Here is a 26686-nt window from a genome sequence, read left to right as displayed (position 1 = left end):
TATTAACGAACACAATGAAGTACAGCTATGGCTATTTATACAGCACATTTCATATTGTACACCGGGGGAAACTCAATGCACTTTACATTCAAATAAAAAAGGGAACACACGGAAAACATTTCCTCTTCCTCGTCCTCGTCCTCCCCGCCGAGATGAGAAGTGCAGCGGCTCCGGAAGATGGCCCCCCCTGTCAGCGGCTGCAGCTAGTGCCTGGATCGCTGGGTCCAACCTGTGTCACAGCAGAAACTAAAAGTTTGCTGATCTGGCGAGGAGTTGGACAATTTGCACCGCTAGCTGAAGTTGTTTCCTCTTTTCTGCCACGTTGGTACAAGTGGTATTACAAGACGGGGCGGGCCGGGGCTAGCTGCTTGGCATGCCCATTTCAGTGGATATCTCTGCAACACGACACTTCGACGTCTTTGACATTAGACGTCGAAGTGTCTACTGTTACTTCGTCACATTCTGTTGATAATGTTAGATCTTTTTTTTTTTAAGTTTAAACTGCACATTGCACCTTTAAGAATGTGTTAGATGGTATGGAGGCCCATTTCCACCAAGAAAGAGAAAAAATAAGTTATGCATGAAAAAATAATAAATGCATATGGTGCATCCTAATATTTTGACTAACCAAATTATGAAATAGTCTGTCAATTATGAGTCATAATTTAGGCTTAGCATCTCATCATTTTGATTTACCATGTGTTGTGTTTTTTCAAATGTTTTGTAATGCATTCATTTTTATGTTCTTCTCCTGGTGGAAATGGGCCTCCATATACTGCAGTATTGGCTGCAGTAAGTCATTTCAGAGGAGAACAAATGTGTATGCTTTTCATAAACATTGCATCACAGAAAAGCAATTTTGTACATTTGTTATTAAGATAATCTGCAGAACTACTCTGCTGAACTATATAGTATTTCATAATAGAACAGTGATACTGAAAGTGAAAGTATTCTCCCTGGAATAAAACTTTTTAAATGAGCTACATTTGACTTTATCCTGAGGAGATCTGTACAGCAGTACATCCAACTCCACTTCAGTGAAATTTCAATAACAGATCTTTCACCTCAGTCGGATAAGTAGCCCATCAAAGAACATAAAGAACATTGAACCAGCCATATGCCAAAGGCTTTTAAATGTGTTGCTTGAGGAGAGGCTTGAAATGGCTTTTTTTGTTCAAAGTAACACCAGACGAAAGAAAATCTTCAACATATTTCTCCTCACAGAAACCTAACAGCAGCACTTTATCCTATTTCCTTTGGCTATGGGGACAATTTATAATGACTAACTGTCCTTGAGCATTTGGGCTGAATAACTCTAAACTAAATATCTCAAGAAACTGGACATAATGTCTAAATGTGCAGCACCTTTCAGGAAATGGTGACTTAATTTAGTAAATGATGGGGTTATTATTTAATTAAAGACTGTGTGTTACGTTTTGACAAATGTTTTTTGAGGATTTTTTCTTTTTAGGTTCTTTTTAACCTGTTATCACCAACGTTAAGTGAGCCATAATAAACAGATAGGACTCCTATGGTGAATTTCAAAATAAAAGCAAGGCTATAATGTACCGTGTGGTCAAGAGAAAAGTCATAGTAAATGAAAATAAATTAAATATGTGTTGTGCTTCCTCACAAAACGAGAATCACATCATCAAATAATAACCACATAATACAATTACTAGTCTGGTCATTTATACATTATGAAAGCCTACTTCTCTTATGGAGACACATTTCATTATTTTAATTTGAAGGCAAACACTTCACTTATTGCCACTTCGATATTAGATATTAGATTAGATTTGCAGGAAAATAGCCACGAAATAATTCATTCAAAAATAAAAGTCTCATAAATACATAATACACAGATGGATTGCACACAAGTTTACAAAAATGATTAGCCCATAAACACCACTGACAGTCAAATAAATGATGGCTAACCAACTTTATTACTGACAAATGGTAGCTTTTGACTATTATCTTGTCTGAAACTTCGCTTCACCTTGGTAGGATACTGTAGGCCCCTACTGTTTATTAAAATCATATTTTTTCGTTTTGTTTTTCTTATCAAGCAAAATTTAAAAAATGTACATGGGGAATGTAATGAAAGTAAATTTGTGATAACTAATCACCCAGTAAGTTAACAAATTAATGAAATTTCTTTAGGAATTTATTGTCCACATTATAATACCTCAATATACATGATGATATCCTGTGTCTTCAGAGTTGGACATTGTTGTCCACCATGATCTATGTTAATTAGGATATAGGGATTTCATCATAATTCAGTAGCATATTTACTTGTTTCATTCACTGGTTACACTTTTTAGATAAGAAAGTATTAATATTTCACTTTTTTATGAGTTACAATTAGCTTTTTTTCCTCATGCTGACTCATATTTTGTTCCCTGCAATTATTAAGTTTTATTTTGACAGTAACCGGATATGTAATTATGAATTATGTGTAGCTTGACCGTGGCCTGTCATCTGACTCCTTTCCTGTTGGGAGAGAAAAAGTTTTGAAACCCCACCCTCTCTGACTGTAAGCATAGACGTAGAAGTGGTTCGAGGTCCTGACGAGGGAACATTGACCGAGGAAGAGGGATATGATAATAAGTTATGATGGAGTTATTGCGCTGAATACTCTCTTTGGATACCGACTGTGGCAACAAGACCGCCGAGCTGAACCAGGCCACGCGCTAAACTTCATTTAGGAACTAACGGGATTTGTTTTTACTGCGTGACTCTCTGGAAAATAAAGTCAAGCAGGTTTGGATAGCTCTTCCTGTTACAAAGTCGTCGGTTCCTAAGTTTTTATGTTTCGATAAAGCCCCGCTCATGGTGTGCTTCTGATAACACCGTCAGTATGGATACTCTCGCTCAACGGGATGCAGGATTTCCTGCGGGAGCACCGCAAAGTTGCGGTCACACGCGGTTATTGGAGATTTAGGTTTACTAATGCGTACTGGTTAGCCCTGAAACTTGTCGTAAAACACTGGTTGGCTGGACTGAATGCTCCTTTCCTGCTATTCTTCTCCGCTTCGCAGCGCTTCCTGCTTGTGGTGGCCACTGCACTTAATGGCTAAAAATACTTAAAAACTCAAAATGGACAGCAACATGCAGTGATAACCGTAATTCGGAATACTTTTAAGTATTTTACCACAAGCTTTGGATACTTTTATATTTGTCTTTAAACTTTCAGTTTTCTAAATCAGAACTCAACAGGTGGCAATTTTGAATGAGAGAAGAGCTCATTTACCCATCATGAGGTGACTCAATAGCCTCTTAAATACATGATTATGAATAATGAAATGATTATGTTCTCAAACCATGTTGGGAAACCACACATCACTTGAACAGAAAGAGATTCAGTTCAGACAGTGCTGCCTTTCTGGGCTTTGAAACACTTATCATTATCAAACAAAAGCAATCTCAACTGATTCTGTATTTTCAAGTGGAGAGCTTTGCATGTAATGTCAAGACGAATGAAAGACACTTATCATTCAGTTATCTTTGAATCCTTTCCTGCAGCCCACTTGTTGGTCAAACTTTTGAACACATTTCACTGGTCCCTGATGAACCTACAAGAAAGACAGGAAAGGGAGCGAGGCGCAATAAAGTACTCCTTTGTACTTTATTTTCAAACCCTTAGGGTGCAAAATCAGATCCAGTCTAAACATCTGCTTGAGGCTCCATGGAGCCACTGAAGAACATATTCAGTCGTGGTGCACTGTCCAACTGGAAGAATTTGGATCAATCTCAAAAAGGGAACTTCACCAACCCTGTGTGGACAGCCTTATTCGACTATGAGGCGTCCTGTAAAGACGAGCTCACCTTGCGTAAAGGTGACCTGGTGGAAGTCCTGTCTCTGGACTCTGAGATATCAGGCGATGAGGGCTGGTGGGCAGGTAAGGTCAACAACAAGGTGGGCATCTTCCCATCCAACTACGGCTCCTTCAAGCCAAATGGATATGGGAAGCTTCCGGGCAGTGCTGTGGTCGGCGAGCTTGGCCCGGCCGTGGTTAGCGAGTTCGAACCCGACGTGCTGGATTTCCGGGATCTGAGCCTGGAGGAGGTCATCGGGGTCGGGGGCTTTGGAAAGGTGTATCGCGGTACATGGAGAGGCTTGCTGGTGGCCGTGAAGGCAGCCCGGCAAGACCCCGATGAGGATATCAGTGTGACTGCGCAGAACGTCAGGCAGGAGGCGCGTTTGTTCGCCATGCTCACTCACCCGAACATCATTGCCCTGAAAGGCGTCTGCCTGCAGGAACCCAACCTGTGCCTCATCATGGAGTACGCCTCAGGTGGGCCGTTGAGCCGGGCGCTGGCGGGTCGTCGCATTCCACCGCACGTCCTGGTCAACTGGGCCGTGCAGATAGCCAGAGGCATGTTGTACCTGCACAGTGAGGCCATCGTCCCCGTCATCCATCGAGATCTCAAGTCCAACAACAGTAAGTCCTTCAAGACTGCAGTGCAAGTCATTTGTCATTTAAACACAGTTGCAGTCTGTCAGTGTTGGATTGATGAAAATATAGAGCACAGACGTATTTACTGGGCCCTCTGTGCAGCAACGTGCCGCACGGCAGTGATGGAACATGGTGTACTACATATAAATCTGCTATAGTTATCTTAGTGTTTACAAGGCCACATCTAGAACAAAGGCAACCTTTTTTAAACTCCCGGCAGGCCTGTGTTCCAGTACAGTTCACTCAAACATGTCATTAGTCCGGGTCTGGGAAATTGAATAACCTCTGTACTTTTGATTCTGTACCATAATTGGAAGTCCAGTCTTAGGGGAATATATATCCATTTTAGTTCAAGATTATGACAAAGCTTTAAGAGCTAAGATTAGTGGTACAACAACACTTCTTTTTAGAGTCATGTGACTCTAAAATGTAGGCCAAGGCTACAGAGATGCAAATATGTGTTGATTGGACAAAATGCCAGGCTATGTTAGCAGGAATTCGAGAGTAGGCTTTCTGTCTCCGCACTGTCACAACTCACACTTTGGACTTTCATGCAGTCCAGGGGCAGCTGGGGGAAATCTTGCATCAGTGTTTCGGGCCCGGCAGACACGTACGCATTGAGCCTTGTCATTAACACTGCAGAGAGATATATCGCTGATAAAGCTTTCTGTCCCCCATTTTGAAGCGGAACAAGTGCCTTTCTCAGCTTGAAAGGTACTTTTTAGCTAACCTAAACACTGAGCCACCTGAATTTTACAGCAGCCTCCCTCTGTTAATTATCATTCTTGTCATGCAGCATATAATCCCTGTCAGCTCTGTGGCTATATCTGTTGTGGTCCAAAAGATTTTCAACTTTCTTCAGCTCCTTTCTGTTACTGCAGAGCCTGATCGCACACCAAAAAGCAAAGAGGTCATGGTCGCTCTGACCTTTGTCAACTGGGAACAAATGACACCGCAAAACATTCAATACTGTTGATTCTGAGAATGTGACCTTGGATAGGATCGCACTAGAAGGTTAACTCCCTTGACTCACACTTTGTTTAAAGGAAAGGATCCCCATTCAGCCTTTCTCCGAGACTCAGAATTTCCATCTTTTTCCACTTTTTAACAGTTTCTGTCAATCTCACATTGACTACGGCACACACATTCCTCTTCCCATTCTCTTCGGCTCACACTTTTATTCACCCTTCACTAATCCTCCACCCTTGTGTCAGGTTCTTTCCTGGTAAGACCTCTCTACTGAAAAAACATCTCCTGTAGCGCAAAAGAAAGTTGAGTTATGTCAATATAATGTTGTATAGGAGGCCGGCCAACACAAACACAATCCCTCTCTCTGTGCGCCGGGAGATCGTATCGCTCTCCTGCCTCTTGCTTTTTTTAATTCATCTCTGAATCTTTGTTCCTGGCCTGCTCCTACATGTCTCCATACAGCCATAACCCTGTTATGCCACTGAACAATACCCTGTTGTGGTGGTGGTGGAGGATAGAGGGGGGGTGGGTAGGTGTTTGGGGATGGTCGTGGTTGGGTGTGCTGACAGGTTTAACAAACAGGTGCAAGAGCATCTCAACATAAAGGCATTTCAAAGGAAAAATGCACACTGAAACACTGTTTAAAAATCAGATTATGGTGCAGTTAGGCTGACTGTTCAACATGTAATAAAGCATCAATGATAACCCTTGGTTTGTGGTGTAAATTTCTCTGAATAATGGAGCAAGTTCTTCTTGCAAGAGCTGGCATTTTGCGTCAGAGCTCTGCAGTCATACAGGGAGAAATCAGCCAAAGGCTTTTTTTCTAAATCTAACAAGATTTGTTCATTACTGAAAATATTGATTATATAAAACGTGGATTTAGAGAAATGGAATTCCCCCCCCCCAAAAAAACCAAAACTCTTTTATGATATGAGGATAAAAGATCCGTCTTTTACCCTCATATCAGCCTCACCAAAGCACTAGATGAGGAAGTGACCACTAGTATGTATGAATAATCATTATCCCTGAAGGGCTCGTAAACAAGAGATACAAATTTCAGCTAATGACCAGCGGAGCACTTTGGCCTTTTTGGAAGATGCTGATGAAACAGGATCATTGAAGAAAACACATGGTGGGGCGCTTGGGTCAAAGCCTGAAGCCATAACTGGAATTCCAATGAAAGTAAATGCAGAACAGAGACTAGTCTCTCACCATCTCTCACTATTGTGTCCACATATCTGGGGAAGAGAGTCTATGAACTTGTTCTGTTTTTAACAGACTAGTGTTTTAGTATCTGGTTATGTAAATGACTTAACCACGGCTTTACCACTCTGACGCCTTACAGGAAACAGAGTCCACAACATTGCAATATCACCACACAAAGTTCTTATGGCTAACAGTAGCTTATTTACACATCCAGCAAATGAGCAACATTAGCATTGATTTAGAGTCATGTGTTTGGTCACCTGGCAAATGCAAGGCCAATATTCCCTCTTCTGTTAGCTCTGGTTTGCTCTCTACTAACTCCTGAGAAAGATGCCTTGCTCTTTAGCTACGGTTAAGTGATTGGACAAACATATCGCCGATTGGCTGAGTACACCGTATAGGTTTTTTTTCTGGCAGTTTTTAGCTGCTTTTAAGTTTTCTGTATTGAAATATGAACATATCATAATCTTGCTATCTGTAACAGCCCTCCAAAAGGTCATTCAGTTCGGCTGCTGTCCTTACACTGTCGGTTATCGGCACAAAGCCTTCATAGAAACGCAGAAGCGGCTATAGGCATCAGAAACACGCCATAAAACTCTGCAGAGGCTGTAGTTAGAACTGGTGGGGAAAGTGCCAAGCTAAGCACTTGCTGGGCCGGACCTCACATGCCTATTTTCAGGAAGAAGCCACAGTTAGATCTTGGATCAACATGTCCTTTTTTTATTTTTTTATTTCCACGAGTGGACAAAAATCTGATACATCCCTCTACCAGCATGTTTTCATTCAGAGCCCCTAGTGTGTGTGTGTGTGTGTGTGTGTGTGTGTGTGTGTGTGTGTGTGTGTGTGTGTGTGTGTGTGTGTGTGTGTGTGTGTGTGTGTGTGTGTGTGTGTGTGTGTGTGTGTGTTGGGGGGATTTGAAACCTGTTAAAGTCTGAACATGCACCTGTATTTCTTTAAGGCAGCCGTATTACAATTTAACATGTATAGTTTAGTTTACACATGAGTCAATAAGAAAGTTCAGCTGGCCATTAGAGAGAAAGAACTCGATATAAATCCTACAGATGGAAGTTTAGCAGTGAAGAATGTCAGAGAGGCTAACCTTTTGCTGTCGGTTTGCCAGTCAAATCTTTGGCTGCTCCATGTAGGCTACTTCCCTTCAGCAGTGTATGTGAGAGAAGTCGTGCTATCTTATTCAACGATAAGATATTCCATACGGTACATCCAATACTTATGCAGGCTGTGTGTCTGAGCGTGAAAGTTGACTCTTGGGAATAGTAGTTTGACAAAATAATCCAAGCGAAAGGTTATTTTGTACAATTTGGGTGATATTTAGACTATGAATCATTAAGTAGGATGTGCACACACATGTAAACGTGTTATTGTATTGTACTACATTGTGCTACGCATGATGTGCAGCATTAGGAAGGGATGTTTTTATAGCCGACATGTTTATACGGTTTCTGTGTAGAAAATTGTACTGTAATCTTTTACTATTCTCAGTGTTGGATGCGTTACTAAAAGTAGTAATACCACAGTGTAGAAATAAAATAAAATGTCCTGCATTTAAAATGTTACTTAAGAAAACGTACAAAATCATTAGCATCAAAATAATAAAACATAATAAAATAATGTTTTATTATTACATTACAATTATTAATGCATTAATCACTTTAATGTTGCAGCTGTAGGAGGTCATTTAACATTTATTTTATTTTAATATATAAATTATTTATTTATTATATTTTGTATTATCAATCTTCAAAGTATCTAAAGTTCTGAAATAAATGTAGAGGAATAAAAAGTAATATTTGCTTCTGAATTGTGGTGGAGTAGAATTATAAAGTAGCAGGAAATGGAAATACTCAAGTCAACAAGTAACTCAACATACAGTACTTGAAAGTAAATGTACTTAGTTACTTAGTTAGTTACTGTCCACCACTGACTATTCTCAATCACTAAAACACCTGGCCCAAGATGTTGAATTGGCTGTAAAGTTTTTTAATTAAAACGAAGAAGGAAGTTTGCATGCAAATAAATGGCCACAAGGCAGAGAACATAATTTGCAGAAAACCAATACTTTGAAAAACAGGATTCAGCAATGCTGCTTGACTGACTCAAGTGATTCTTGGGAAATGCAGTGAAACAGCAGGAAACGCCAAAGAAGGAAATACAATGTACATACAAATGAGACACTGGTGCATCATAACTGATAATGTGTAAAAAGTCACAGAAGTGAGATATTTCAGCAACCTACAATGAATACATTCAAATAAACTCCACGGGGCATTTTGTCCTAAACTCTGAAGTTAATTAATTATAAGTTTCCTCTTTCAAACTTTACTGAATTACTCAACTAGCTCACCACCTTTTATCCATGCCACTGTAAAGAGGAAATGTATGCATAGGTTAAGTATTTTTATTCAGCAGGAGACGTAACCTCATGTCAAGTGTAGCAGAAAATGCATCGTCATGAAGTTACCCATCCATAAACATGGCTGCATCTTCAGTGGCAGTTTGCAGATAGGCATATTCGAGGGGTGCCTGGGGTATCCTGGCAGCGAAGAAAGAGTCCACCAGGGGAAGAGCTCAGCTGCGTTGCTGCTGGCTCAGTGAGTGTCGGTGGGTGATAACGGCAGAGGGGGTTTGTTTGCCTGACTCGGTGTGTGTTGTTTTCCTACTGTCTTTTATTCTTTAGTTTGGAAAATGCAGGAAGAAATCCGGAGATCTTAGGCTCACATTAGATAAAAGAGCATGATAGATCTGGAGATTTAAGAGATTCACACATGTGAGTGTGGACAGAATTGCGCTGTAGGTTTTTCAAAGCTTGTAATGAAAACAGTATATTTTAGATCAAAGCTTCTGGAAGCTGATTCTTTTTTGTATTTTGATATCTTACACTTTGACCATTTCCATTTTTCTATTATATTGTATTGAGCTGCTTAAAGTTCAGAGCTGGAACAGGATGGTGATTAGCTAAACTTAGCATAAAGACTGGAAGCAGGGGGGGAAACAGCTAGCCTGGTTCGAGGGGGGGGGGGGCGGACACACACACACACACACACACACACACACACACACACACACACTTACCAACACATAGGAAAATGTAGATCAAGAAATGTAAAATAATTACAATTTATAGTTATGCTAAGCTAGGCTAACCGCATCGTGACTAAAGCTCTGTACTTAACACACAGACATGATGTTGATATTCTCATCTCATCTCCAAGAAGAAAGAAAATAAGTGTCTTATTGTATTTCGACTGCCACTTCAACTTCTTTCAACTTTTCTATTACACTTTTAAAAAACATTTTAATTGCACATTTTCTTAAGAAACTTTAGTCTTTTCTACTTATTGGCAATCATCATGACATTGTTGTTTTTTTGCGATTTCTCTTTCTTCCAGGGCAAAAACGCCATATTAAATTCAGGGTAGTATTAATATTAGAAATAATAATGAACTCTATCCAAGCATTCTTGAGTAAAGTCCAGTCACAATATTGCACTATATCGAATTTAGGTTTGGTTTGGGTATCCAGACAACTAGATAAATATTTAAGCAAATGATATCCGTATGCTTACATGTTAGTTTTAATAAGAAAGTAACCATGGTCTAATACTGTCTATCAGCCCCATGTATCATGTGTCTTCACATACAGTATCACTACACTATCTACTGTAGGTGCAAAATGAGATGAGCCTGCACAATGACTGCACACCCACGCTTAGTCATGAACTCCAGTGTGTGTGTGTGTGTGTGTGTGTGTGTGTGTGTGTGTGTGTGTGTGTGTGTGTGTGTGTGTGTGTGTGTGTGTGTGTGTGTGTGTGTGTGTGTGTGTGTGTGTGCGCATGTCTTTAGTTGGAGCAGGATGAGTGAGGGGGCAAAACAACAACTGCAGGGAAGGAGGAGAAAAAAAGAGAAAGAAAAGCAGACACTGGAAGGTCAAAACGCACAGGAAGTAGAGAGGCTCCAGAACTCAGCCAGAGTGAAATCTGTTGTTGTTTTTTTCTCCAGTTCGAAACCTCTCTCTCAGCTCAGCCTCTTTCTCACCACAGAGATCACGAGACGGTTCTCATTAGAGATGCACCAATCGCAATTTCCTCGGCAAATCGATTTTTCTTAATAGTCTGACCTGCCAATTGGACTTTTCTTCTAAAAACTATATTTGACGTCATACACAGACACTGTAACTAATTCAATTGTATTTTCATAATAAAACTTTGGCTATTAAATAGCTTACATTTTCTCCAAAACTGCACCTAGTTACAGAACATCCTTTCACTAATCTCAAGATAGAAGTGGTAACTGGACAAATGAAATCCAACTAAAAAAGGAATTGCAACATATTCCCCTTATCTAACATGTTCATCAAAACATGTAGGGAGATAGCAAGCAGGCTTCATCCATCTTTTAAGTGATTACATCTTCAGTCTGATATCGAGCGCAGAGCTTATAGGTTTGTTTACATGATATAACAGAAGTGCATATTAAACATATTTAGTTTGTATTTAGAGTGTCTGATGTTACGCCGTGTGACCCGATGGTACTTGCTGTTAGGACACAGTGTTACTTAATCTGTGCATCTTTAGTTCCCATTCAAATGAGCAAAAACCTACATGTACTGTACGTTTGTGGAAGATAAATTGGTTTGGAAAAATAGTTTGAGAAGAATTTTGTGTTCATTTCAATGATATCCTTTTGGGGGATGGGGGTGCTTAAATTAGGGACATGGGGAAGTATTTTATTCTAACCATATGTATTAGTGGATCTTTGCTACTTTGTTTCCTTTCCCCTGCTCTTTCACTTATAGCTGTCATGATATATATATATTCTGTTTTTGACTCATTTTTTAAGAAAGTATGTTTTTGCCACATCAACCTTTGCATTCTTTTCAGAAACATTCTGTTAACCAGGCAAACAGAGCAAACAAGTGACTCTGAAGCTTTATCTAAAGTGCTTTTAGATAGCCCTTTACGATCACATGTGTTGCTTTTAAACACATGTCACATTCAGCCATATTCATACAGAGTCGGTGGCTACCGTACAAGGTGCACTAATCGTCAGTAATGATAAGCATTCACACACACACTCACCAATTTGGGGTTCCGTATCTTGCCCACTTCGACATGCTGATTGCAGGGGCTGGGGATCAACCCGCCGACCGGTGGGCGACCACTCTACCTCCTGAGCCATAGCCGCCCAGTGATTAATTAAAATCATGCTTTTTTTGAAGAAGCTCTTCTGAAATTAAAGGGAATAAGTAAAGCTCCACTCTGCTCACTATTCTTAAGTCCCTACAAGAACACCATATTAATGCCAAAAAGCACAAGCATGTTAATGTAAGGCCACTACAATCTCAAGTAATGTTGTAGTCTCTTTCCACTCTTTCCACCCAGGAATCATTTTAGAAACTCGGGATCTATATCTAGTTCCTGGTCGAAAAAAGTCTCTGAGTACCTGCTTGTATTTGATTCGTCATAATTACTTCTCCGGAACATCAGCGCTCCCCCCTCCCCCCAACCTTTCCATCTTGAGCTTCCCTGGTCAAGCCAGTAATGACACCCTGTCTGAGTTTGGAAGGAAATGGCGCTAATGAAGGTTACATTTCAACACATGACTAGATTGTTAATAAGTGACTGTTTTCAGGTCCCCACAGCCTTTTACTTGGCAACAGATTCTTTACACAAGGAACCATGTGGAAACCTGTAAAATATTATCCAAATTGTAACAAACTGTAGTTTTTAAGAGCAGCAGCCCAACAAGCAGCAACACATTTGTTATTGACTTAAGTGACGAAATTAGAGAGCACTGATATTTTCCACCTGGACAGGTGAGACCTGATAAACCTGATCAACATTTGCCAACAACAGAGCACCGAGAGTGTCCTACATTAAATTAGTACACATGCCACTGTATAATAACTAGAGCTGGGAATCTGTACACGCCCAAAATAACCCAGTACCAAGTAGTATCAAAACTTATCAAGGCAAACGATACCTGCATTCAATATGTTTTGTACCCAGATCTAGAATCAAATGACGATGTTTAATCTAATGTTATAAAAAGGGTAAATGTTAAAATGTACTATGACCTTATCTCTACACAAATCTATTGAGGAAGATTCTGCAACCTCAGACCGGTTGCAGAATCTTCTATTCATAGTAATCAGTCAGTTGTGGCCTGGTTTGTAAACTCCCTGACGTTGCCCATTTCCTACACTCAGTGAACTCGTTGCGTGCCACTGAGCTAAGACGAAACTCCAGTGCTAGTTTCATCCTCTGCACTGTGATTATGCCCTATCACTCCCTCTCTCCCTCTCTCACTCACTGGCTGCCTGGTCAGAGGTTGCCAGACTGTCTGTCAGCCTATGGCCTCGTCCCTCAGGGGACAAAGCTCTCGTTCTTCCTGGGGAAAGCCCCCACCCTGCCGGAATTCTCCCTTCGCCTACGGGTGCAGTGCAGGGAGGGGGGTAGAGGGAGGAAGGTAGAGAGAGCATAGAGAGGAGGCTTAGGTTAAACCGATGTGGGTATTTATAAGCCGATACAGATATTTAAATGTCCCTACTTTTGGTCAATGTTTAGTCTTATTTGCAGAAATGTATCTTATTTTCTGTTTTAGAAGAATGAACTCAAAATATCTGATGCAATACACTGATATCAGAGTGAGGAATGATGGCACGCATGAAGAAAAATGCGGTGAGCGATGCCGATGGAGCTCCAGCGTTGAATTATAGCGAAAACATAATTAAGTGAGGTGCAGAGTGAAGAGGCGGAGAGCGGCTTTGTGGATCTGACTTTTGCATCTGGCATGTTATTGTGACCGGGCTGGAGTGGTCCTGCAGCTGAAAGGTTCCAGCCTCTTTCATGGCATGAACTTAATGTTCTGCATCAGCCACATGTCCTCTCAAATGTCCTTGAGCAGGACGTTGACCCTGAACGTTTGGCTCTCGGCATGTCACGTGCTGTAAATGTGATTGAATGTTTGGTTTTGAAGAGGCAAAAAATAAATCCCCCCAAAAACCATTGGATTTTGTAGATAGTTACTTGGCAATTCTATCCCTTGTCTGCTATGACTTCCTCGAATTACATGGTCAGTACATTTGTAAAGATCAAGTTCAATTGAACTGATTTTGCACATTTGGCTGCATTTCTCCAGAGCGGTTGTGAAATCCAAATGGATCTAAGGCTCTTGTTTGAGGACATGTGAAGGAGGTGGGCAATGTAAATAGTCGGTGTTTGCCCAGGATCCACATGGTTTTACTTTATCAGTCAGGTGAGTTTATGTTTTAATCAGCCACGTACCATGAAAAATAAAAACCCCTGACACTGGGATTCTTGGTGCTGGTACGAGTCAAATCTGCAACTGACACACTCTTGTTTCTGAACAACAAACAATACTAAACAGAGTCCTGTTGCCATGGAGATCTGTCACGGTGTTATTGTGGCGACACTTTGCCTATGTTTCAGAAAGACGTTCTGTCTGGCCAAGACTGATCAAGTCATGATACTCACTGTTATCCTTTTGAAGGAGAGATGGATTTCCTGTTTTGTTTCCCACTTTTGTCAACACACTCCTCAAAATATGATACCAGGTGAGAGATAACAGAGGACGCAGATACAAAATCCTGTGTATCCTTATTGTATTAGCTCAATACAAGTACTATAAATCCAAGTTTATTATTAAGGTCAAATCTTAATCTTTCATTAATTTCCTGAACTCCTGACGCCCTACACGGAGGTCATGGAGTATTCTCCTGATTCCCTCCACAGTACATAGAAGTGTTCCTGTCCAGACTTCAGTGCACTGCTTTAAACTTTGTAAACTTTTCAGTACATTTTTGAAGATGTCAGCAGCAGACTTAATGTTTTGTAGGTCAGTGGCTGATTTGGACACAGCGTGTTGCCACATACCATCCAGTAAGCAGCTGACTAATGCAGCAGTCGTCGTCAGTGAGATGGTGGTGGTGAGAGGAGGGAGGTTGAACTGTGGATGCACTCTGCTTTAGGAAGTGGAAGAAGAATGTGGCGTGTATTTGTGCTGAGACCGCTAAAATTTTCTTGTTACATTGGGGATTTGCATGTTTGTTTCTGTGCTTAGTTACACGTGTGTGTGTGTGTGTGTGTGTGCATCAATGAGTGTTGTGGGCCCATATGTACACGCATGAGTGTGTGTACAGGTAGGCGAAATCCGTCCCGTAAGTGCAGAGACATTCGTATGCATTGGTTATGTATATTTATTATGTGTGTGTTATGAAGCTGCCACAACCCTACAATAAATATGTGTGTGTGCGTGTACATGCAATGGTGTAAGATAGGCTTGGGGCCAGGGACTTTTATTTTGCCCCTTTCCCAGCACGACTCTTAGGTTAGGTGATTATCGGATTATGGGTTTTGGTCTCAAATCTGGCAACCGCACTGTGACAACAAGACTTGAATAACTGCGCCCAGTTGTTGTTACCTCTGCCAAGGAGGTAATGTTTTCAGTTTGTTTTGTTTGTTTGTCTGTCTGCCTGCAGGATTAAGCTCAGAGTGCCATTCTAGTTCTCCAAGAAATTATTACATCATGCAACATGTCATTTTACATTTCTCTTGCTGGTATGAATTAAACAAAAGAGACACATGTTAATAGTGAGTTTCAGAGATGTTGCTAGTTGTAACCACCTTTAAGGACCTTAAAACAGCGTGTGTCAGCTGCCCTCTGAAGTTAGCTAAGCTGGTGTCAATTCTATGCTAATTCACTGTTTGTAAAATTAGACATTTATGCTCTTATGTATAAGCTTGGAGTTGGAAGTGCTCAGACATGCCAGCTTAATGCCACCCCTTCTCAGGCCATGTTGAACGTTGGACAGAGGAGGCTAGCTGTTTCCCTGTGCTTCCAGTCTTGCTAAGCTAACCATGGCCTGACTGACCCCAGCTCTGTACTTAGAGCACAGACGTGAGATTGATTTCAAACTTCTCATCTCACTCAACTAAAATGCACATCTTAAAACTGGTATATACGAAGTAATACTGTACATTATGATTCACACAAACGTGTGTGTGTGTGTGTGTGTGTGTGTGTGTGTGTGTGTGTGTGTGTGTGTGTGTGTGTGTGTGTGTGTGTGTGTGTGGTCGTAGTGGTGTGGATTCATGTGTCCTTAAACTACGTGTGTGTGTGTGTGTGTGTGTAAAGATTTGTAATACTTTGCTACTTGTGTACAGCTGGGTGTATTGCTAGAACATTTTGGACACAGAAAGTGTCCTGTGTGTGTGTGTGCTTGTGTTTTCCCATGAGGAATGAGTGCTTTGTGTGTGCCTGTGCACCATTTTCTATGCTTTCTGCTTTCTAGGCCCAGGCAGCCATTTTTAGCTGTGCCCCGTCTCTCTCAATCATATGATAACGATCGTCATTCAGCACCTCTCTCTGTCTCTGTCACCTTTGCTCGCTCTACCACAGCACCTAAACTCCCCTACCGTCTGTGTCTGTCAGTGTCTGGTGCCACGTGACCCCTCTTAACCTCAGTTTCCTAAAATAGTGCTCTGCTTGTAGTGCACAATGAACAGCAAGCGGGAACGTCAAAACCGGCTCCTGTGTTTTTGTTTGTTTTTTAAGGAAGGGCTCCGCCACCGGAGGCTAATTGGCCGATACCAGCATCACTTCCTGGAAGTGGGGTCATGGAGCAGCGAACGAGCCCCCGTGTGGAAATAGGGGTCACTGACCGGGGCTTGTTTTTACCAGACGCTGACTGGCAGGTGGACAAAAGAAGTGGAGTAAACGATCAGGGCCTGTTGCAGTAATTACCCCCTTCAACACCAACCCCATCGCCCCATCCCTGAGGGGCTAGTGGAATTGGCAAAAACAATGACTTAAAGCCATAGAATAGACATAAATTGATTTGCTGCAAAAAGGTTAAATGAGCAGCTTTCTTTCTTACTGTAGAGGTTGTTTTGGCCATTGGCTTCTTTTGCTTTTTTTGTTTGTGTCCTTCTTCTCGAGACAGAAGTCAATGAGAACGTTTGTGATGGACATACCTTGATTTTGCCTAGTTTTTCCCCCATTTTAAAAAGCTATCTGGGATAAAGGGATAATAATAATAATCTTTGCAACTGACATCAAAATCACATACAGCGTTGCCTTCAAAGGTGTCTGTATGTGTAGTTTCAGCAAAACTAGGTGCCAAAATTGTCCTGCAAGTACATTATGAAAGAACCAAGTATCCCATTCCATTCAATGTTCACACATACACACACAGCAGACAACACAATCTCTTGTGATGCATTCCTTTGTGACGTCAAACTCGCTGCCTCTGGGCTACGAGGCACAGCACAGGATGTCTGAGAAAGAGAGAGACAAAGACAAAGACAACAAAGAGAGAAAGAGAGAGAATCGTTCATGTGTGTGAAAAAAGATCAATTAAAAAGAAAAGAGAGAGAGAGAGAGAGACTGGAGATAATAGATTTATTTCAGTAAAATACGCAGTCAAAAGAAAGGAATAAAGTGCCTACCCCAGAAAGTCAGAAAGTGACTGCATATAGCAGGAGACTTACTTCCCTATAATAAGTCAAATTCTTTGCTGCTTCTCCTCCCTGCGTTTGAGGGCCAGCCTTGCCATGAGCGATGCCCATGCCTGCCAGCAAAGGGGAAGAGAGGCATGGCTGCCGATCATACTGAGACATGTGATACAGAGTCACACCGCAGCAACCGACATCCTCAGCATTATATTCTATTTTCATAGAAACAAAGCTTTCCAATGCTGCGTGGTTGCAAAACACTGGCTGGTTACCAAAATGTGTTTACTCTGTAAGGTTATTACATTTTACAGTATATACTTTTCTCATTTTGGATTTCTGTTTGCATCTATGTTTAGAGACCAATTCTTGAGTATCAGTCATCCATATCTGGCTGATCCATGTCGCTGCCGTCAGGTGTGTTGGTGAAAAAACAGCATTCTCTTTATTTGATATTGAACACTTTCACAATAAAAGCCTTCTAAAGGTTCTAGTGGTGGAAAGCTTTTAATCTGAGTAATCTCTTTCTCAGTAAAAATAAGATACTTACCTTTAAGCATTCCATCAAATCACTGATCAGGGACACTGATCCTGTCCCTTTCTTAAAGTAGCAGAGATTAATGTATCTACATCCATTAGTCAAATGCAAGTGAACATTTGCAGACTGAAGACTAAACTCAGTCTTACATGAAAACTGAAATGTCTCCCGGAGAGCGCAGACCTCCGCCAAGGCAAATGCTGCTGCTCCTCAGACGATCCCAATTCCTGAGTTGGGAAGTCCTTCTTTCGACTTTGTTCATGAGCTTTAAGTGGTAATGTGGAAATTACATGGACAAAGAAGATGTGTTGTATTTTATTGCTCAGAGCAGTTGATATGTTTCCAAGTTGTTCTGTCTTGAGGGGTACATTTCGGGAACTAATTCTTCCGATTAATTCCGACGCTACATGAATGCAGCCCTATCTCGCAATGTTAACGAAAGTGAAACATAATTTGTGCATCTGCCCCGTGATTTGGATCCGCTCCAAAATGTTATATGTTCTTCCTTGGCCAATGCTTCACCCTTCCACCATGTTTCATAAAAAATGGGCCAGTAGTTTTCCTGTAATCCTGCTGACAGACAAACAAATAGACATACAAACCGAGTAGAAAACATGACTTATAAAAGGTTTGTTTAGTGATGTATTTCAATCACTCAACCTATTAAACTGTTTAAAGCCGTGCTAAGTCTTACCTCTCTTTCTTTCCTCTCTGCCCACCTACTTGTCCTTCCTTCCAGTCCTTCTTGCTCAGCCCATAGAGAATGAATGTATGGAGGGTTTGACGTTGAAGATCACAGACTTCGGCCTGGCGAGAGAGTGGCACAAGACCACCAAGATGAGCACCGCCGGCACCTACGCCTGGATGGCCCCTGAGGTCATCAAGTCCTCCACCTTCTCCAAGGGCAGCGACGTTTGGAGGTGAGTGCTTGTGTGCGCACAAAGTCTCTGAAGCTCAGTCCAGGATTATATTTTGTGCAGGTGTGCTTTTATGGTTTTTATGTTGTCACAGCATCTTTTTAAAGGAATAGTTTGACAATGTGGGAAAAATGCTTATTCGCTTTCTTGCTGGGCGTTATATGTGAAGATCAATACCTCGCTAATGTCCGTACGCTAAATATAAACATAGGGATAAGCAAGCTAAGCAATTAAGTGTATTTCCCGAAATGTCAAACTATTCTTTTAAGGGACAACATTTGTATGAGGTGTTCTTTGTTGGGAAATACAATGTTGAATGTCCTGTCCCTTGTTAAAGCATACACTTAAAACCTTTTTTATATCATTATTTTTGATATGCGTTTGAAGGAGGTGATGTTAGTAGAACAAATACCGCTGACAGTCTAATAATCCTTTATTGGCACCAATCTGTGATAAAAGTCTCTATCTGACTCATATCAGTGTTTCTATGGTGACAAAGGCATCTCTGATTGAGTGGGATTTACAATGTAGGTCGTTCCAGGATTTCACAAGGACGTTTGGCATCAACCACTCTAACACCACTGAAATGAAAGTGTGGTGGCCTATAAAGAGACTTGTGCTTTCTTATTCCTCTGGAAACTGACAGCTAATAGCTAGTCCACCTTAAACAGTGTACAATTTTAGCTTCTTCCATCCATCCATCCATCCATCCATCGTCTACCGCTTATAAGATTTTTAGCTTCTTATAATTCAAAATCTGTGAGCCCTTAGGCATTGTTGGGGGCTTAACCCAGCACAGAAATCTTTCAATGTTCACCTGATAGTTGAAGTTATTTAAAATGAATATAAGATGTGAGACACTGAGCTCTGCCAAAAGGTTCCGTTCATGTGTGTAAGTCTGGCTTTCGCGACAGGAAATCAAAATAAACGAAATGATTGAAATCTGAGTTTTCATTCAGCTTCGTGTTTTCAGCAGAGTAAACCCTAAGAAAAAATAAAAGCCTTGACGTTGATAAAGCAGTCATGTGCTGGATTGTATGTTGCCAGTTTCGATTTTGAAAATGCACCAACCCTAATCTCATAATTTCTTCTTCTATTGTGTGACAACGGATTCTTTTGAACTGTGACAAACTGTTAACTCTGTGTCTTATCTGTCTATCTGATACTGCTATTTGAACACCAACCAATATCAGATACAGAAGTAAACCATTAATGCACTATTCCATCCCATAGTGCATAAGTAGTCATCGATGCTCATCGTTCCATACAGAGTCACACAACACAGCAACACTATTGGATGCCAGCTAACGGCCAATATTCAATGCAGCAATAGATGTCCACCAATCAGCATTATATTGCCATTTATTACTTACTGCAGTGCAATCTGTGGATTCTGTGCGTTCTTCATCTGATGACTTCTATCTTTACACCCTCATCCCTACCTCTGTTGTGCTATTGCTGCTCTTTTAAATTACCTAAGGCTAAGTGAGCTGTTAACCCAGGTCTAGGAAAGCTAGAAAGAAAAATCTGATGAACTTCAAAGATGGCTTCAGCTGTAGCCTCAGAATCATGGATGTATTAAGAAGAACTGGATACCACGTTCCAAGATGGCCACCCATCATTATTATGAAAGTTGCTTTCTCACGCTTCTGTATTTACGTTGGTCAAGCTGACTGTAAATGTAGCCCTACAGGTTCATCTACAAATGTAACCTGCAATATTTGGCAGTGTCTCTTTTGGTGATGCAGTTTAGCCTTTGGGGCCTTAAGCATCAATTTGATAGGAATCTACCCATTTAATGTAAGCATTCTGGGGCATATTTATGATTGTTATTATACAGTGTTTTCTTTCTTTTAGCTCCATATATTGGTGATTGTCTTGGAGTACATTTATGTTTGGTATTTATGCTTCCCGGTTGCCAGTGTGGAATTTAGTGTGTGTTTGGTTGCAGACTTACAGCCACTCCCTTTTTAAGATGACAAACCATTATCCTAGTCTAGCACCATAACGAGGAAATAAATGTATTTTTGCTGTCATACTCCTTTAGGTTGCACCAAGTTGCGTGTGACCTTAGAATACAGAATGAAAAGCATTTGCTGTGTCTCAACTTGGATACTTCCGTGAGTACACTTCCATGCACTGTGTAAACTGTAGCTAGTAGCTAGCTAACAGAGTTATTGTTTGCTGTACCAAATCACTACAGACCGCGTAATAAACCCAATAAATATACTAATGTCTTTCATCCGACAACAGTATGTATAACTTATATTTGTAAAGTTCATAGTTCACCAGAGCAACCGCTGCTGGTCCTTCCCTTTCCGCTACGTAGCGACCTTTTGAGCGCGATAAGTGACCAGCGTTCCACACTCATCTTTCTGACAGTTATGAGAACACCATCCCGGTACTCATAGTGTATATTTAGCCATACTTCTCAGTGAAAGCACTTCTGTGCAACAACTCGGGTTGTTGGGTAGTGGACCTGCTGCATGGGTCTGTGGATAGAAAACCTGATGGAAATAGAGGGGAATGGGTGAAAGTGCAGATAAGTGAGGGTGGGAGACATGAGTGATGATGAGAATGATGGATTGCAGCAAGACCGCCACAGCCATGTGATGGAGTCTCTTCAAAGAGCTGCTCTGTGCTTTGTTGTGGGACATCTGTACAGCACACTGTCCCATTGTCTCCAGTATAGACAGAGAAGGAGGCCACACACCAGACCTAACCACAGCCCTTTATCTGGGAATAGCTCTGTGTGTGTGCGCGTGTGTGTGTGTGAGCATATCTGTGTGTGTGTGTGTGTGTGTGTGTGTGTGTGTGTGTGTGTGTGTGTGTGTGTGAGCATATCTGTGTGTGTGTTTGGCCACATCTACACAGAAAGAGTCCCTCGATTATGGTTGGTAGTTTTCTAATAATGCCTTAATAACTGTGATTTGTTGAGAGGGGATTCATGAGGACTTTAAGTGCCATTTTGAATTTGCATTTGAATTGAAGCCAGCAGGGTTGTTTTTGCTCAGCCATAGGGAAAAAGATAAATCATTTACTAAAGCAATAATATACATTCATGGCTTTTTCTGCATTGAGGCTATAGCAGTTATGCTCATATGTTATGGTTTAATTTGAATCCAGTGGATTTGGACCATTTAATCCATCCCTAAATGGTTCTTTGCAGCCCAACACAAGAGCGTATGTGAAGCCAATTGAACATGCTTGTACAGAGAACCTTATTTGAAAGCGTCCTTGAGAACATTAAAAATTATTCTGCTTGGTGCAAGCTACTGGCTAATTTGCTGGAACATGAAGGAACCCCATTTGGTGAACAAGAGTGTACCTGTTTTTACCACTATGGGTTCAGTGTTATCTCACTGTCACACACACATCCTCTCAGTTTCTATCTCCCCGTTTATCAGCAACAAACGTACATAAGTTAATTTTCACAGCAATCACAGCACAATCTGGAAAACGGCTAAATGAGCAAGTAGCAGGCAGTCAGTCAGCCCTGCTCTGAAAATGAAGAGTAATCTTTGTTCTACTATTCTTTGTCATCTGTCCACGGCCGCTCGTTTCTAAAGCCGCCACACAAAGATGGCGACCGCCTCGGGGAGCGACGAGCAGCATTTCTGCACAGTTGCAGTGTGTGGAAGTTGTAATTAAAGAACTAAATAAAAAAAGGCTGCGGCCTGCACTCTGCACTTAGCAAGCCTCCACAGTGCGTTCAGTAAGGTCCGGGCAAGGGCTAATTGACAGTGTGGGAGATCTGTGTGTGTGTGTGTGTGTGTGTGTGTGTGTGTGTGTGTGTGTGTGTGTGTGTGTGTGTGTGTGTGTGTGTGTGTGTGTGTGTGTGTGTGTGTGTGTGTGTGTGTGTGTGTGTGTGTGTGTGTGTGTGTGTGTGTGTGTGGCATGCATGAGTTCACATTGCTTTGCAAGCACGTTTCATCAAGCAAAAAATATTCCACTTAAAAAATGTGTCTGATCTGTACTGCCATTGCTATGATAATGAATGTGTAAGGTATTATGTGCTGAACAAAGCAAAAAAAGAAAGGACCATGAAATATTTAAACCCCGTAGACGACCCTTGTGTCACCTTTTATCTCAGTTGAGAACTAAATGAGCGATGATCCTTTTTAAAAGCACTATCATATACAGTTTTTAAATTCTTAATTTGGAATAAAATATACATCAGTCTATCTTTTATTATCTATGCTGTGTATAGGCATGAGAAAACATATTGTATCAGATTTGTCACATTTCATGTATCGAAGCAAGAAATAACAGCTTACGCACATGCAAACAGTCTCACATGGTGTAGAAACTAAAAGGAAGTCTTGTAAGTACATTGATACTGCAGTGTTCTGGTAGTGCTACACTGTATGTGTTGCAAAGATATTGTATCAAGCATGTTCCAGGATATATTGTGTGTCTAGCATTGTATTGAGTGTACTGTCTCATGCCTTGTTGCCTGTGTGTTTTCCCCCTCCAGCTATGGTGTTCTGCTGTGGGAGCTGCTAACAGGAGAGGCCCCCTACAAAGGGATTGATGGACTCGCCGTCGCCTACGGAGTTGCTGTCAACAAGCTCACCCTGCCCATCCCTTCCACGTGCCCCGAACCCTTCGCTCAGCTCATGTCAGGTGGGACACGTGATTGGAAATATAATCGAATGAGCTCTTTGCACTGTTTATGCAATACTTTCAATTCAGTGGTGTGAGAGTACTCTTGCGTGAGATCAAATTGGCGTCTCCGGTCCGCTCTCTTTCCATTTCCTCAAAGCTGGGTTGAAATTGAGAAAACAAATCCCTGCATGTTGTTAATGACGTGGCCACAGAGAGGAAGTGCTTTGTGCTTGAGCCACCTTGCGCAATTTTCTCCATTTATATTCTTCCTTTTGTTCGGGGGCCAAGTTAAAAGAAATGTCACCTGTGTGCTGTCCAACATGCTACCAGCCTGCTCTCTGCTCTTGCCATAAAGCCGACATACAACGTTTACATTATTTCCGCTTATTCCTGTCTCTTGATGTCTGCTTGTCTTTTACGGTTGCATTTAATAAAAAAGAAAAGATCAGTGCACAAAACCACCGATAGCCACCTCAGAGGATTAATTAATTATCGGATTGGTTTTTGATCTGCTTGTAATGCCAAAAGTGTTGCAGCAAATTATGCAAAAACCCCCACAGCAAGTTAATTAAGGATCACACTTTGAATAAATGATCAGCTTGACTCTAGATTATGCTCACACAAGTGCCTGAAATATGTGTAAATAAAAATGTGAGGCATCGCAGGGTACTCATTGGACATGAAGTGTAATGAGTGCAGATACATCTGGCTTAAAAAGTAATTTGACCGGATTTGAAGCCTTAAATTCTAATGAAAACCTTTTAATAGGGTGATAAAGTTTGCCTTTTTGTTCAATGCAAATCAGTATGTCGAAGTATTATGGTGAATCAGTGACTTACTTCCTTCTTTCAGGTCCCTTGATTCAAGAAAATGCTAAAAAGAAGTGAAACTGCTGGAAACAAGTGAATTAAGTCGACTTTAATGTCAGATGTTTTCCACTCATTTTAAGGAAACTACTCTGTAGCAAAATAAACAACCCTTAATTGTTTTCTCCACATGATCCTGCTTAACATCAGTTTGCTCTATGCCGTGCAGTCACGCATAAGTGAATGCTGTTGCAGTACTAACTGTGTGTGTGTGTGTGTGTGTGTGTGTGTGTGTGTGTGTGTGTGTGTGTGTGTGTGTGTGTGTGTGTGTGTGTGTGTGTGTGTGTGTGTGTGTGTGTGTGTGTGTGTGTGTGTGTGTGTGTGACAGAGTGCTGGGACCAGGACCCCCACCGCAGACCCAATTTTAGCTCCATCTTGGCCCAGCTTCTGGCCCTGGAACAGCAGGTGAAGGAAGAGATGCCGCAGGAATCCTTCCACTCCCTGCAGGAGGATTGGAAACTGGAAATCCAGGACATGTTCAATGAACTCCGAGCTAAAGAAAAGGTAAGAGGCAGCAAGGGCAGGATTTAGAAAAGTAACATTTTGGGTACTTCTTTATATTTATCCATCCATCCATTTATATATCCTGGATTCTCATTTGTGTATTCCAGACAAATCGTAACCCCAATTTTAATTCTTGATTCCAATGATTTTTATATATATATTTTTCTTTTTTATTGTTTTTTTACTTATCTATTTACTTTTAAGTTGGTTGGTTTAGTTAATTTAGTTGTTTTTACATTTATATTTTAATTGCCCATGTAATACTTACTTTGCTACCTGATATATTGTCTTTTTTCCCCATGTCTTTCATTGCTTTGCAGTGTTTTATGTACATACAGCACTTTATAATTATGTTTGTGAAATGTGCTGTTATTATTATTATTATTATTATTATTATTATTATTATTATTATTATTATTATTATTATATTACATATAGTTTACAAAGCAATTATGCAGAGCTAAGAAAAATACATACAAGCCTAATTCTCATCCATGTACATCCCTGCAAGAAAACACATAAATTGACTTAATAAAAAGTCATTTCTAATTTATAGACAGACAGGATATTGTAAATAAATATAAATAGCAGCTATTCTTGCCATCTTTAAACCTTTACATTATTGATACAGACCTGGAAAAATAAGCAACAACAGCTAATCACAGAAACAGTCATTTTACATTGGACTTTCATGTGAAACGTACAGTAATTAAAGGAGACATGTCATGCTCATTTTCAGGTTTATACTTGTATTTTTGGTTTCTACTGGAACATGTTTACATGCTTTAATGTTAAAAAAAACACACAATTTTTCATACACTGTCTGTCTGAATATACCTGTATCTCTGTCTAAAACGCTCTGTTTTAGCGCCTGTCTCTTTAAGACCTCCTACCAAAAAGCCAAGTCTCAAGAAAAGGTACAAAAGTACTTCCATCTTGTCGAATCCCATGTTTTCTGACCTAGGCAGCCAACATAAACTTAGATTGTCTTATTTCACGGTTTGTGGGCTGGTAGGCACTCCAGGAAAAAAAGAGAGGAAGTACGTTTTTTTATGCTTCGTCCCCTTTAATGTAAGTTTTCAGGAGGAGAAACCCATACACTGAAACCATTTCTGTTGTGCCTTGAGATCAAACACTAATGTCAAATTGTCAAGTTGTGAATCATCTTGCCATTAATTCTTATTAAAGGTTTCATTGCAACCAACTTTCATCAGCTCATTTCAAACCAATTACACTTGATAGGGATCTTCTCATATTAAACACCTCATACATCCACTTGTCCTTCCTCCTCTATCAGGAGCTGCGGTGCCGCGAGGAAGAGCTGAAGACAGCGGCTCTGGAGCAGAAGTCCCATGAAGAGTTCCTGCGGCAGCGCGAGCAGCAGCTGGCCCAGTGGGAGCAGGACGTGTTTGAGCGCGAGCTCAGCCTCCTCATCCTCCACCTGAACCAGAACCAGAACCAGGAGAAACCCAACGTCAAGAAGAGGAAGGGCACCTTCAAGAAGCACAAGCTCAAGTGCAAGAATGGCGAGAAGATCAGCATGCCTCAAGGTGTGTGTGTGTGTGTGTGTGTGTGTGTGCGTGTTTCAACTGTTTTGAGTTGTTCTGTCACAAATCAACAGCTAGCTGGATTGTGTCAGCCAACGGTCTTCACGAGAAATTCCATTTCAAGGGCCATTAGTGGCTCAGTCTCCAGAAGCAACAAAAACAACAACAGTCAAAATAATACAAGAGAGCTAAGAGGAGGAAGTGAGGGAGAGAGTTTTGTGGTGCGACTGTAATTTCGTAGCTCAGCTTTCCTGAATGTTCCTATCAGGACTCATGTAGGTTCAAAGGCTGATATTAAGAAAAGGATGCGCTATTTTCTGCTCTCCTACAATACATTTGTAATTGCTTACTTGTATTTCTATCACAAAAAAATGACAAACTCAAAATGTTCCCCTGCCCCTGAAACAACATTCAGACATAGATGTGACTAAAGCTGAGATTTACACTGCACAGTTTTTGCTGCTGTTCCTTATGCATCCTGTACTATCACAAAGTCAAAAAGCCTGTTGCAGTTCACATCCAATGTGTGTTTGAATGCGTGTCTGAGTGTATTTTAGTCAGAGCAAGCATGCGTAAATA

At 40.9% G+C, this 26686-nt stretch overlaps 1 protein-coding gene across 1 annotated transcript in view; it reads left to right on the top strand.

Annotated features, from left to right (window-relative positions):
• The first annotated feature begins 2562 nt into the window (after nucleotides 1-2562).
• Nucleotides 2563-26686, top strand: part of LOC115023572 (mitogen-activated protein kinase kinase kinase 11) — a 34706-nt gene continuing 10582 nt past the window's right edge. Inside the window, exons 1-5 of the mRNA XM_029454643.1 lie at nucleotides 2563-4448; nucleotides 18405-18585; nucleotides 23060-23208; nucleotides 24385-24560; nucleotides 25858-26110. Of these exons, the coding sequence (XP_029310503.1) occupies nucleotides 3692-4448; nucleotides 18405-18585; nucleotides 23060-23208; nucleotides 24385-24560; nucleotides 25858-26110 (1516 nt within the window). The 5' untranslated portion in view covers nucleotides 2563-3691. The remainder of the gene's footprint in view (nucleotides 4449-18404; nucleotides 18586-23059; nucleotides 23209-24384; nucleotides 24561-25857; nucleotides 26111-26686) is intronic.

This window comes from Cottoperca gobio, chromosome 18, assembly GCF_900634415.1.
Source record: "Cottoperca gobio chromosome 18, fCotGob3.1, whole genome shotgun sequence".
NCBI lineage: Eukaryota > Metazoa > Chordata > Actinopteri > Perciformes > Bovichtidae > Cottoperca > Cottoperca gobio.
This window is presented reverse-complemented; position numbering and strand designations above follow the sequence as displayed.